General features: G+C 32.1%; 1 protein-coding gene across 1 annotated transcript; it reads left to right on the forward strand.

Annotated features, from left to right (window-relative positions):
• The first annotated feature begins 898 nt into the window (after positions 1-898).
• On the forward strand, positions 899-2725 carry LOC143227202 (SCO-spondin-like). Its single transcript, XM_076458693.1, has 3 exons — positions 899-1140; positions 1909-1979; positions 2360-2725. Exons 2-3 carry the CDS (start codon positions 1916-1918, stop codon positions 2551-2553), a joined length of 258 nt encoding a protein of 85 aa, XP_076314808.1. The 5' UTR covers positions 899-1140; positions 1909-1915; the 3' UTR covers positions 2554-2725.
• Positions 2726-15032: the final 12307 nt, after the last annotated feature.

Below are 15032 nucleotides of genomic sequence, written 5' to 3' on the forward strand. Positions count from 1 at the left end.
GATTTAACAAAAAATTATGTATATTTTAAATAAAAAAATAAAACAAACATCGATATTAAAATAGATATATAATATTAAACGCATCACGTAACAAAGACAGAAATAAGGGTATAACGTTGTTAGAAATAAAAGGAAAAGAACGTATTTTTATTATTAGGATAATATTTAATGGGAAAATATTAAATTGCATGTGATGATAGATTGTGAGAAAACAGTGGGTAGTATCGTTTTCTATTTGAAATGGCGAAAATACTTGATCTTTTGGTATGAACAAGCATTGGATACGCTTTGAGTAATTTAGGGTTAGTAAAAGCTCACGGTTTTGAAGTAAAAAAAGTTAAGCATTTTAACATTTTAAATATACTTTTTATTGATTAAGTATAAAAAATTACCAGAACAAAATAATAAACAAAAGAGTTTTATAAAGATAATGTAACAACAGGCTTGTTTTCAACTTTTATGTAATATATTTATAACTGTTGTCTTCAAATCAATTGTTATACTAGATCCTGAGATCTGAGGTCTCTGACCTGACCATATATGAAGGCTAAGGACCGAAAATACCAAACAGGTCATGTATCTTTTCTTCGTGATATTCCGCTCTTTGTGAAGTGATTTGTTTCGTCACATATGTTTGTACTGTAACCCCTTGTTGAATTATTTATAGTATAAACACGCAATATTGTAATAAATTCTAACATTTGTCTACATTTTAACAAATTCTCGAACGTCATTTACGAAGTCAATATTCAGCTTGTTGTTATTTTTTTTAACTGAAACAAAATAGCATGTATAGCAGTAAATAAAGCTACCCAGGATATGTCTAAACTTTGCGTTTCCCTCAATCACGTTATCTATGTTGTTCTTTTTCCAGCGGTTACACGGGTCACGAAGTGTTGATGTAACAACAACGATAAATACAACTTATAGAAAACAACTATATGTAAAGATATCCGGGAAGAGCAGAGTAATCTCCCACATGGAGTGATCCCAAAATACCAGAAATGTTTTCATATTACTTTCATATTTTGTGATTCTTTTTTCTTTACGAGATATTCAGCCATATATATAAAGACTGTTTGAGTTGGGTATTCGCTAGTAAACTAATAGTTGTCATTAGCTTGTTCTTCCCTGCTGAAGGTAAGCATTGTTCAATGTTTCATACCTGTTTGATTTGGGCATTTACTTGTAGAGTGTCTTTATTCATTAGCTTGTTTCTCCCTGCCGAAGGTAAGTATTGTTCAATGTTTCATACCTGTTTGATTTAGGCGTTTATTTGTAGACGAACAACCTCCATAAACTTGTTTTTCTTTGCTGAAAAATGTGTATTTTTAATAATACTATACATATCATTCTTAAACTTTGCAGTATTTTCTTTTTATATCAAGATATTTCTGTACAAAGTATACATAAACACTATTACTCTGTTCTTTGTTATATATTTTCCCTTGTTTAGAGCACTTTTACATTATGTGAGATATAGACAGTGATGTAGTTAGGAATATCACTTCTGTAAACGTAAAAAATCCTCTATAGGAAATATAGTTATTATTTATCTGTATTTTTACACTATCATTTCAATGTAAAAATCATAAAAGATTCAGATATTTGACATCAGTTTCTTTGCTGCTATTGAGTTATTCTCTCAAAAAATGACTGAACAAATGTCTGTTGATGTTATCGTTGTTCCACGTAATATTTGATCAATACGATATTTTTTCTCTCCCTGTTTCTAAATATATTTGTTATTCTTTCATAAGGTATTACGTAATAAGCGTTTCTTATAACCAAAAGAAATATGTTTTTTAACGTTTCCGTAATATTCATGTTTACTTCTTGAGTAAAAGAAAGAAATTATAGAATTATCTTTGAGGATTTCTTTGACTTTCTGACTGTAATTGTTTTCAGCTATAAAATGAAGACCATTTGCATCATTGTTTTTATTCTTTTTGTTGGGAATGTTACAGAGGAAGCTTCAGGTATGTTAATGTTTTAAATAATCAAAGCAGTAACTAGAAAGCTTCTGAATAATATACGTAGACGAAAATATATATGAAACCAAGTGATAGATAAATAGATTTTCTGCTTATGATTTAATTATCTCTATGTTAAACAGCGTGACATATTATTTATTTTAATGTAATATGCTAATAATGCATAGGTTAAATACTGTTTATTATAGAAATGTAACGTAAAAATGAGTACATTGCTATTCAATTAAACAACATACCTCAGGCACACACACATACATATACACAAAATTATTGTGTAATATAAATTTTTATTGCATGATTAATTAGCACGTTAATTGTCGTTTGTTTGATCCGATAACTAAAACCGATAAAATACAAATATGCAGGACAGGAAGAATGTCTTCCTGAAATGGAATGGAAAGAATGTGCTCCATGCCCAGCAACCTGTCAAGACGTAATGGGTACGTGCTCTGAAGACTGCGTTTCCGGTTGCTACTGCCTTTCAGAAAAGGTGAAATACATGGATAAATGTATCACAGTCAGCGACTGTCGTTCTTTGTATAACACAACCAACGCTTAAATGTTATGAGACGTGTTTTTTTACAATCTATTCAATGTCTTGTGGATTACTGGTTTTGAAATTAATTTTACTAAAATGATTTTTTCTTGTTAATTTTTTTTGGTAGTATGTTGCACGTGATCTATATATTCTCTTTTGCTTGGTAGAAATAAAAAATGTTTTAATAAAAGTTGTCAACAATAAATATTTAAAATAATTTTCTTTTATGTTATTTATTTAGCTTACAGATTTCTTTTCGACACACTTTGTTATGGAACCATACAACTGATATAAATAACAAAGACAAATCTGAAACTTATGTTCACTAGACCGCTTTTTAAGTTCCGAGTAAAAATCTTTATTTCACTAGGGGAGAGAAGGGGGCAGTGAGATGTATCATACAGTCCAATCTAAAATTAGACTGGGGAAAACAGGCTACGACATTTCAGGAGTCAGGCCCCTACAACTCCTGTTAATACTTACTTTGTTTCACGCCAACTCTAGACTTTCTAAAAGTTTTTCAGAATTGTGTAGTACTGTAGTAATCCTATATGTCCTATTATGATTTTAAACTGTGTTGTAAGTAAAATAATAATTTATTTCATAATCTAAGTGAAAAAATATCGTATATTCTAAACTAACGTGACTTCAAGCAACATCTTAGAACACAGAGGTTGATGTGGTTGGAGTTATTTGTCTTAGCATCAAGACAGCTCAGCATTAAGCTTAAGAGTTTATAACGCATAAATTCAGAGCTAGATTCACACCGTGAATAAAACTCATATAGCCTACTGAACAGCTTTGCGTTTAACAAAAAACGCATTTTTACACTTATTACCATATCCTTATTACTACTAATTAAGATGCAAGTTTCAGGTACATTTTCCTAACAAATACTAAACATTTCTATGCGCATTCCTTCATCCAGACCTCACTCACATAACTGAAAAATTTTCCATACTGAAGATCATCGGTCATTCTGCTTCTAATTTTAACCTTTATAGACCAATTAAAAATGACTTTGTGCGAAAATGAACTGCAAAGTGCAATGTTTACTACTTTATAATTAATTTAAAACACGACGAAACAGAAGTTGAAAATGAAAAGAAAAAATAAACTTCGCTTATTATTCTCGTTAACTACATTGGATAGACGAAAACAATTATCTTATGTAACTTAACCTGTTCAGTGCCGTAGACAAGATAACTCGTCCAAGCCGATCGGTAACACAGTGACACGGACGAGTTAATTCATTATCAATAATACCTAAGTTCAACGCTAGATGTCAGCACCATACATGCAATTGACCTACTTACAAATTGTTTCACTTTTGTTCCAAAAATAGCGTCACGAAAAAGTTACAAAATGAAGAAGCAATAGAGTTGTATTGTAGCACCTGAAATACTTGGCAGTCAACAAGTTAAATGTGCCAATAAATAGCATAAAATAATGATCTACCTTTAGTGTAACATGCTGGCTTCAATAAGCAATGCAAAGTGAAAACTTCAAACTACAAAATTAAAGTTAAAACATAAGGGTTCTCTAATTTACACACTGAGTATTTGAGCAACTATGTATTTCAATTTTATTTTCCTCACTCAATAAATAACTTTTCTTAGCAAAAACATTTGCCTTATATCGTGATTCCTCAACATTTTAATTCAAAAACAATTTCTAAAAAAATCGAAATAGATAAATGAAATATCGTATCTGTAATAATGATAGGAACAATTAGATTTCATACAATATACATACAGTAATGACTTTACGAATTGTAATTGTTATTTGTATACCCTGCCGTCTATGAACATAAATTGGAATGAAAACATATATACAGACATTTTAAATCTTTACAAAATCTTTCCTACACCATTTTTAACGTATTAATATAACATCATAGAACAATGAACTATTAAATTGAAAGTGACACGTTCTTGTTTTACCAGTTTAATTTTGTCAAATATCTTCACTCTATAATACATAAGCCTTTATTTTCACCCTAATCACTACATGATTAAATGTTCTACCATTGTGCTGTAACTTTTAACGAAACAATTGTTTTATAATGGGATTATTTTTTGTTAAATTTCGCATTTGTTTCTCCTATAAAGTCTGTATCAGTATCACCCAGGAAAGCTGAATATTAATGAAATAGAAATGGATAGGATGGAACTTTTGAATTAAAAGAAGAAAAGTACATGAATCGTAAAACAAGAAAAGCGATAACCTGGAAATTGTAAACATTTGAGGATTTTATAAAGTTATTCATATAGTGTCAACCATTTTAATATCACTAGATGACGCTAGTTATAAATAGCGTAAATCATTATTTTTTGAAAAATTTCAAATTAAATACAATTACTTAAACGTGAAACAATTTATTATTACGATCAAAATCAACAATAGTGTAGGAAGTAGTTAACTATGAAATATTAAGAATGCAGAAAATGAAAGATTTATTCCTGTTACTTTGGCAAAATATCTTTTTTAAAACAAACAAAAATATTATTATTTATGTTCTGAGGTACACTTCATACACAGCTTGGCTCGTGTACGCTTGCTTAAAGTAACAATTAAAAATTACTTTTGTTGAAACGTTTGTGAACTAAAAATGCACAAATTATCATTACATGATAACTGTGGATCAGTAACGCTGTTTTTTAGGGTTTTTTTTAACTAACCACATCCTAATTTGGTTTTAAAAATTACACGTGTTCAAGATTAACTTGCGTTATGTGTGTGTATGTTTTCTTTCAGCAAAGCCACATTGGACTATCTGCTGAACCCACTCAAAGGAATCGAATCCCTGATTTTAGTGTTGTAAAGCCGTAGACTTGCCACTGTACTAGCGGGGAGAAAGTTGTGTTATGTCTACTGTTATCTAATTTTAAAGTATTTTCATAGTTACCTATATGATAACTAATTGTTTTTGAATTTCGCGCAAAGCCATAGGGGAACTATCTGCGCTAGCTGTTCCTAAGTTTTCACTTTAAAACTAGAGGAAAGGCAGCTAGTTATCACCACCCACAGCCAACTCTTGGGCAACTTTTTTACTAACGAATAGTGGGATTGAGCGTCACATTATAACGCCCCCACGGCTGAAAGGGTGAGCATGTTTGGTGTGACGGGGATTCGAACAAGCGACCCTCAGATGATGAGTCGAGCGCGTTAACCCATCTGGCCATACTGGGCCGGGATAACTAACCTCTAGGAGCATTTGTACCATTTCTTGTTTCCACTCTACTGGTATCATTATAACTAAGGTTTTAGCTTTTAATTTTCATAGCGTCACTATAGCTTATGTCCTGTTTCTTTGATATTCTGCTAGTATTACTACATAAATAAAGCAGCGTCAAGTCTACAGATTTACAGTGCAAAATCAGGAGCTTGATTCCTCTCAGTGGACTTAACAGATAGCCCGATGTAGCTTTGTTATAAAACAAAAACAGACACACACACACACGTATAAATGCTGTTACAGTCTACTTTCCTTTTCTCTGCCAGTCTGTTCATGCTCCTGTCTTATTATAATTGAGCTTGCGTCCAAAACTCATTTCTTGGAAACTACCACATCGATCATTACCAATCATAACTGGGTATTATGTTTACAACTAGGCAGTGTTTTTATAATTGAGAAATAAACAAAATGATTGAAATTTACACAAAATTGCTATGTTTGAGATTTAACTAATAAAAATTACAAACAAAAAGAAGCAGCTTTCAGATTTAACTAATAAAAAGTACAAAAAGAAGTAAGTATCAAACATAAAACAAAAACCAGTATGTCTCAGATTTAACCAATAAAATCACATAAAAAGAATAATTTTCATATTTAAAACAATCTAAAACAAACTTAAAATATTTGTCTTTCTTTCCTGAAAATCTCGTGAGTGTATTGACAGAGAAACGAGGTACTTTTATTGATAACTGCATCTACAAAGAAGTAATTCAATAAAATCTATTATGTGATGTAATGCCGAGATAATAGATCATTTTTAAACTAAAATTTCAATGAAATCCTTTTTATCATGCATGGTGAACATTATTGAATGTCGAGTATGACTACATTGTCAGAGAATTATCAAAAAAAGTTGTAGTCTCAGTAGCCTTCCGCAGGAACTGTCAAGATTGTGGGTGTTTCTGCTAGTATAACAAATGCTGTGTTAACTCAATGTTCATAGCATTAGAAACCTCTGTGTTCCATTTCTAGGCCATTCTATTCGGGTTGCTGTAACCAAAACTCTGTTGTTTCTATTTAGTTAGTATTTATTGTTGTTTAATTTCTCTATAACTCTGTCGGAATTATACTATATAACTAAAGCTTTGTTCTTTCAATTTCGATAGTGTTACGGTTGCTTACCTTTCAGTTTTCTTCTTTTCCGCTGACGTTCCTGTAATTAAAGCTTTGTTCTTCCATTTTGATATTTGCTTTTGTTCGCGTTTTATTTTTCTGGCACAGTGCTGGTGTTACTACATAACTAAAGCTTTGTTCATTACATATTCATAAGTTTACAGTTTTTTTAAGTTCAGTTTATGTACTACCCTGCTGGTATTATTAAACAAGATTTATCCGTGTTATTTAATAGTGCTACTGTTGTTTACAATCTTTTTATCGTCTACTGTTAGTATTAATGTAGAGTTAAACATTTGTTTATTATATTTTTATAGAGTTATTACTGTTTACGTTCTGTTTCTCTTCCATTCTAAAGCTTTTTATTTTCTGTTTTTCTACCGTTACTATTATATATTTTCTATTTCTTCCAGTGTAAGTAAATCTCCGCTCTTTTATTTTTATACTGTTAGTGCTGTTTATGTTCCGTTTCTCTGCTATCATGCTGGTATTACTATATAACAAAAGCTTTATTGTTTCATAATGTTGCAACTGTTTACATTCTTTCTATCCATAGGTCCGTTGGCGTTATAATAGCTAAAGCTATGTTATTTCGTTTTAATAGTATAATTATTGTTTATGATCCGTTTTTGTCACCACAATAGTTTTTTACGATATAGGTGAATTTGTTCTTTCCATTTTTCTAGCATTCCTATTATTTCCCTGGTGCTTGGTTTGGTTTGTTTTGAATTTCGCGCAAAGCTACACGAGGACTATCTGCGCTTTCCCTGCTGCTACTGTATACATATATAATTAAAACCGTGTTATTTCGTTTTCATGGTGTTATAATCGCTTACGTTCCATTCTCTGTCTTTTTGCTGACATTACCATAAATTGAACTTTGTTCTATTTATTTCATATATGTTTTAATATTATTTACGTTCTATTTCTCCGCTACTTTCGCTGTAATTCTATGTAACTAAAGTTTTGTTCTTTCACTTTGTTAGAGCCACTATTACGTTCTGTTTCACTGCTATTCTCTTAGCGTTACCACAACAAATCTTTGCTCTTTCCATTTTATAAAGGGTTACAATTATTTACTCCATTTCTCTACCATCCTGCTGTTGTTATTATAGAACCAAATCTTTGTGTTTTTTTTTTTTTCATTTTTGGAGCATTTACCTTGTTTACATTCAAAATTTCCAAGTAACTCTGCAAGTGTTACTGTTGACGTAAAGCTTTGCACTTTCTATCTTGATAGCGCAGATAGATCTCTTGTAGCTTTTTGCGAAATTCAATATAAAAAAGTAAACATCTATCTACATAGTGTTAATACTTATTGAGTTTCTTTTTTCCCAACATTCTACAGGTGTTACTGTATAACTGAAGCTTGTTCTTTTCTTTTTTTTTATTGTGTATATGTATTAGAGCCTATAACTTATCTAACAGTTATCGTTGACCTAATCCAACCACAACGAGTGTATTGGTAGTTTCTATTAGCACTCTAACTGTTGTTATAGCCCACTAGGAGAGTAGTGGTAGTATTAATTAGTAAAGCCTATCATTTGATTTTCAGTTTTGTTTCTGATTCACTCTTCTTTGTTTCAGTGGCTTTGTTCTAGTGATTCTTTGCAGCAAAGTGTTTCATAGAAGGTGATTTTATTTACCTGTAGAGTAAAAAATCCTTAAAACTCATCTCACAAATTTTTACTTTTAAAACTTTGGATAAAGTTACATGTATAAATGCTGTAATTTTTTTAAAACATCCCTCCCCAAAAATTCCCTTGAAATATAGTTAACCATGTAACGTATTCCCTCAGAAATTCTCTTAATAAAAATATAAACACACTGACAGAAATAATGTGTTTTAACATCCTTAAGTTATTATTTGCTTTGCGCTTGTATCAGAGTGGTTTTAAACAAAGAAATAATAAAATCCTTTGAGAGAGATTTCTTTGGAAGTTTTACTTCTGGGTAAAAAAATTTTCAAATGTAGATAAATAAGATTATGTCCGTCCTAATAGATGTATTCATACTGAATCCAATTTCATGGATGAGACTCGCGCGAGACTGAACACACAGAGTTTCTTGGATAATTCTTTTGTGTCGATTATCATCTTACGACAAATTCTCGAGGCAGACCAAATGAAGATTTGGTGTTATCACGTTAAAACTAGAGGAAATCCTCAGTAGCTGTGGAACTTGAATTTTTTTAAGGCAAAATTAGAGTAAATTTATCTACGAGACATTTTCTCTCCATTTTACTCTCAAAATTTAAAATTATATTTGACAGGATTAGAATAGATTAATCTGTAGTACCTTTGATGTGGTCACACACATCAGTCAAAAGAGTTAGACGTGCTGAGTCCACAACTGCAGTTAAACCTTAAATCATTCAAGAGATGACGGAGCTATAAGTTAAAAGTTAATATTTGAAAAACAACAACAACAAAGGAAGCCATTCTATCAGCTGCTATGCCAAGGCTAAAACAAAAAAGAAGATATCTGAGAATGGAAATCTTGGTATACTGTTATTACAAAGAATTAGCATTATAAATCCAAATATTCCCAAGTTGAACAAACTCTAAATCTGTAATGGAATATGTATAATATTTAAACTATTTATCGTAAATAAAAACATAGTAAATATATCAGACTTTTGCTTTTAAGCCAGATGCTAAAGTTAGCATAGCAAGATTGAAACCTATTTCGCAATGTCGAAATAATGTAAGTAAATCTATTTCGAAATGGTATAACATTAGCTCAAAACTTATTGGAAATAATAAGGATTAATCTTTTCTATTATGATGTAAAGCTATTTCATTCGTAGTTTGATTACATTATCCACTAAGCTACGTCCGATTTAGTTGTGTAATGAAAACATGAACTAGTACAAATATCAGATAATGAATTTTAAAATTAATAAATTTAACTAAATGTACTTGTTTTATAGTTTAGAATTAATAACAAAGCTACACACTGTGTGATCTGCCTATCACAAGTATTGAACATCGATTTTTAGCGGTATGAATCCGAAGACATACCGCTGTGCTACAGGAGGCAAGTAAATATAATGGTTATTGTTCCGAGAAAAAAGAAAGTTTCCTTATTTACACATTAAAATATAAATAAGGTTGTCCTACCGCGTATTTTTGTGGTTAAACCATTAAAACTTTGTTTTCCAAAATTTTACTTCGTTGAAAAAGGTTGCCATTGAAACTGCAGAGTTAAAATTTAATTTGAAAGCGAAGACTAATTGATTGGCCAAAAACTTTCATTTCATTATCCGAAGATTATAAGTGGAAGGGGCAACTCGAATATTAGGTTTAAGATTTTAATTTTCATAATTGTTAATAATCGTAATTTCTGTTTTGAGTTGATCAAAAAAAATAAGAAACCATTCAAAACATTTAATTAAACTTACGAACAATAAGGAGTCTTATGAGAATTACTTTTAATCATTGATTAAACGTGAGTATCTAGTACTTACGTAGTTCTCTGATAGTGACAGAATGTCCTAAGAACTCGCTGGCATATCGTTAAAATTGAAGCTACTTGAAGGATGATGAAATGCATTCTAATCATTTCAGGCTTCTTATCTTGGTATATTAATTTCTGACGTAAAATACTTTTGTTAGTTTTATACAGGCTTAGCTTCATTATTTTCTAAGCTAAGTTTTATGTTGATCTTTATAGTTGATTATGAGTTATTAATAACGAAGGACGATTGAGTACTTTGTTGTGTATTCAAATCATTCGATAAAATCTAGCATTTTTATAGAGAAGAAACACAAATAATAGTTAAAGTATATATATAATTATATACACACACTCACAGACATATAAATCAATGTATAAAATATTATACAATAATTGTTCATAGGGGATTAAAATCAGCAATATAAAGCCATAATGAATTTAATGTAAACCAGAACAAATATAATAAATTTAATTTCAAAATTATATTTCCATTATCTCTCCTTATTGTCATCCTTAAGTCATAATAGATAGTGTCTTTGATCATACTTAGAGCACCCAAATGTGTTGAAAATATTTCATCTATCAGGCAAAAATTGAAAAGCCGGTGTAAAACTCGCCAGCAACTAAGGAAAATCACTTAAGCCTAAGAGTTAGGATTAGAGTGCTTGAATTCACGATGTCTCAACTCGACCTGTCTTTAACTGTCTACAGCTCGTTGTGGGAAAACAGTTACTCTTAATATTTAGAAATAACAGCTTTAAGATTGACGCAGAATTAAATCAACCCCAAAAATAGAGAAAGTGAAACTTCGAACATTCACCTTTTTATTTAATGATTAATAATGTCAAACAAAACAAAACACCCTGACCGTTCAAACATAAACCGTGTGAATTGAGATCAGCCATTCCTTCCCGGTATACTAAATATTATAAATGTGACAGTTAGTTACTTAAACCAAGTAACTAAATTTTCCATAATGTAGTTTTTGTGAACATAAGTTTAACGTTTAATATAGTTTCATATTTATTATTAACAAAACTTTAAGAAATCAGTCCTGATAACAATTGTTTATCAGTTTATTTATAAAAAACTGAACATTATCCATAAAAGTATTACTGCCATTAAAATATTTTTAAATAGGATGGGTGATAATAATTTCTTTTAATCACATCGATAGATATGCTTTTATTATAGCAAAACCACGACGGGCTATCTGCTGTCTCCGCTGAGGGGTTTGTTTGATTTGTTTTGAATTTCGCGCAAAGCTATTCGAGGGCTATCTGCGCTAGCCGTCCCTAATATAGCAGTGTAAGACTAGAGAGAAGGCAGCTAGTCATCACCACCCACCGCCACATCTTGGGCTACTCTTTCACCAATGAATAGTGGAATTGACCGTCACATTATAACGCCCAAAAGTCTGAAAGGGCGAACATGTTTAGTGTGACGGAGATTCAAACCCGCGACCCTCGGATTACGACTCAAGTGCCTTAACCGCCTGGCCACGCCGGGCCACAATGATAGGTATATCAAGGATATACTCTAATGTATTTTGCCTTCTACTAAATTAAAGCCTATATCTAAATGATGAATATGAATATCACTACTATTATAAGCTATGTTCAGTGTATTAGGCTGCTGTAAAACTTCTGGTTATTGAGTGAAACTAAATCGCCTATGTAACAAAATGTATACAGATGTAAGTTAGGATTTTATACCTGTTTTGAAAAGTATTATTCGTATAATAAATACAGGTCGGCCATGTTGAAGAGAAATTAGCACTCGTTGGAACACCTACTGTTTGTTTCTTTAATTCTTTATTAAAAGTAATGTAATAATTATACGTACAAAAACTAAGTATATTTATTCATTAATATTGGTGAACGAAGTCTACATTATGAAAAATGTAAAGGATGTTAGTTACGTCGTTTAAGTAGCTGAACATTACATATAGAATAGCTCAAATTTTCGTGTTTTTAATTTGTTTAAGTAAATTGTCGGGATCGAATGAGCGGGGAAGACCGGAAATTAAAGTTCTAGTGATGAGAAAGTTTCAGTCTCTGGTCTGGCACGCAAGACGAGAGACTCACGAGCGGAGAAACCAAACGGCAAACGCTCGCCCTTTCACGGCGTCACATCCCGTCCCAAAAAGAACACAAGACCAGAACTATAGTTTATTGACAAATTTATGTTTACAAAATAACACTTGTTGTTGCAATAATAATTGCAAGGGACAATAAAAGGAACGAGAATGAACAATACATTAGAGATTACAATTTTGAAATACTAGGTACAACAGTTGTTGTTTTGAATTAAGCACAAAGCTACACGATGGGCTATCTGTGCTCTGCCCACCACGGGTATCGTAACCCGGATTTTAGCGTTGGAAGTCCGCAGACATACCGCTGAGCCACTGGGGGGCAGTACAACAGGTTGGCATTTTTATAAGTTACATAATGAAATCAAACATGTAGTCGGTTGTTAGTTCCTGTCGGTATCTTGAAAAGAAAAAAAAATGGAGGTAATAAAGACGAAACCCTCTAGGGAATTGTTGAGGTGTGTTCTGTTTATATAGTAATGCAATGTAATTATATGGGGAGATTTTTTTTTCAGATATCTGGTATACCTATCTGCAAGTTTAGTAAACTTTATAAATATGTTATTTCGATCCTTTGATTTTTCATGGTATGATGCAGCAAAGGGTGTATGTGTGTATTTTGTAGCAAAGCCCCATCGGGCTATCTGCTGTGTCCACCGAGGGAAATCGATCCGTAAGTTTAGCATCGTAAATCCGAAGATTCGCCACAGTCCCAAAGTTGTGTAGCATGTTTAAATTATCGTTCACTTACTTATTTTGTGAAGCTATGAGCCCGGGGGGGGGGTAGGGTAAATTGGGAGGCAGTAGGCTAAACATATAGCTTTTATTGTGTGCATTATAAGTTTTTGTAAAGACATTTTGACACGGTCTCTGTAGTCTAATACTGATGTACAAGGTTCAGATTAATTATCATGTAAGCCAAGAAAGGGTGGAAGAGAAATTCAACAAATTTCTGGCCACCCCTGACTCATCAAACCTAAATACATTCCAAGATTGGATTAGAATAGCATACCAGATTGGAATATTTAGGGTTGTTTAAACCGGAGCACAAAGCTACACAATGGGCTATCTGTGCTCTGCCCACCACGGATATCAAAACCCGGTTTATAGTGTTGTAAGTCCCCAGATTACCGATGTGTAATCGGGAGGCAGGGGTTAAATAGGTAACTTCAGGTAGTTTGGCTTAGCTCACCTGGTTTATGTTTGAATGGCATGGGTCCTTCCTTCTGTTTAACTACACTAATATTCAAATAAAAGGGTGTATATTTGGAGTTCTTAAAAAACGTAAGATGGGTCATTTCTGCTATAAAAATATTACTGTAATTGTTGATAATATCAAATAAAACGTGGAGGCTGGAAAATTTTGTAGATTTTATTTTCAGTTGGTTTAATTCTGCGCTAAAGCTAATTGCAGAAAGCGACAGGCAGATGGAGTTGAGGCACTGATTTCAAGCACTGATCTCCTAACCCTTAGGTTTAACTAATTCTCCTGGTGAAATTTACGTTGGTGTTTGGATTTTGCTTCAAAGATGTAATATCCTCAACGCATTATCTGTTATGACTTAAGGATCATAACATGAAATGATAACAGAAGTACAATTTCAAATTTCAATTTTATCATGTTTAGGCTTACCTACATTATTTATCACTTTCTAGAGGATGTAACTGGAGTAAACCTTTCTATAAACTTGTTATTATTGGTTTACTTGTAATTAAGCACAAAACCACACAATCTGCTATCTGCCTGCGATGGGTATTGAAACCTGGTTTCTAAAATTTTAAGTCCGCAGACATTCCGTTGTATCACTGGGAGGTGTTTCAAATTATAAGTGTTTGGTTTATTCAGTACTAAACTCCCTAATTTAGTACTGTAAGACTAGAGGGAAGGCAGCTAGTCATTATCACCCACCGTCAACTCAAATATTGGGGTTGACCGTCACATTATAATGGCTAAAAAGGCGAGCATGGTTGGTGTGACAGGTATTCAAACCCGCGACATTTATATTACGAGTCGAGTGTCTTAACCACCTGGCTATGCCGGCCGTAATTATAAGTGTAGCTCTGCATAAAGAAATGAGCTTTCAGCATACGAATTAAATACAGTTTGAAATTTTTCTGTCGCTCCTAAAATTCGTAAACTGAAGAAAAAGTGTGCTGGTACTAGAGCATTTAAAAATCAAATCACAAAACGTTGTGATCAGTGTTGTTTGACGCAGAAACTTTCTGAAACTGATTTTTATATTTTTTATTAGAATAACGAATTTGTATATTAGCTAAAAAGTAAAGCCACGTGGAATCATTAAAGTAGATAAGGCAGAATAACAAATATAACACTATTACATGAGCACTTCTGATATTATACATTCTTTATAAAACAAAAGAATATCCTATATTAAAACACATTTAACTCAATTTTAAACTAAGTTCAGTTCCATTGCAGCCATGCTGTAAAAAACAATAACAACCATCGTACACGCATACACACATCAATACATTCGATTACATAGCAGACACTATTATAAACAATATACTCCATACGCAAACGTGCCGTTAGGTTCGATGTAACTAGCATGCCCGCGTCGCGCTAAACATGCT

The sequence above is a fragment of the Tachypleus tridentatus genome, chromosome 9 (genome assembly GCF_004210375.1).
Source record: "Tachypleus tridentatus isolate NWPU-2018 chromosome 9, ASM421037v1, whole genome shotgun sequence".
In the NCBI taxonomy this organism is placed as follows: Eukaryota; Metazoa; Arthropoda; class Merostomata; order Xiphosura; family Limulidae; genus Tachypleus; species Tachypleus tridentatus.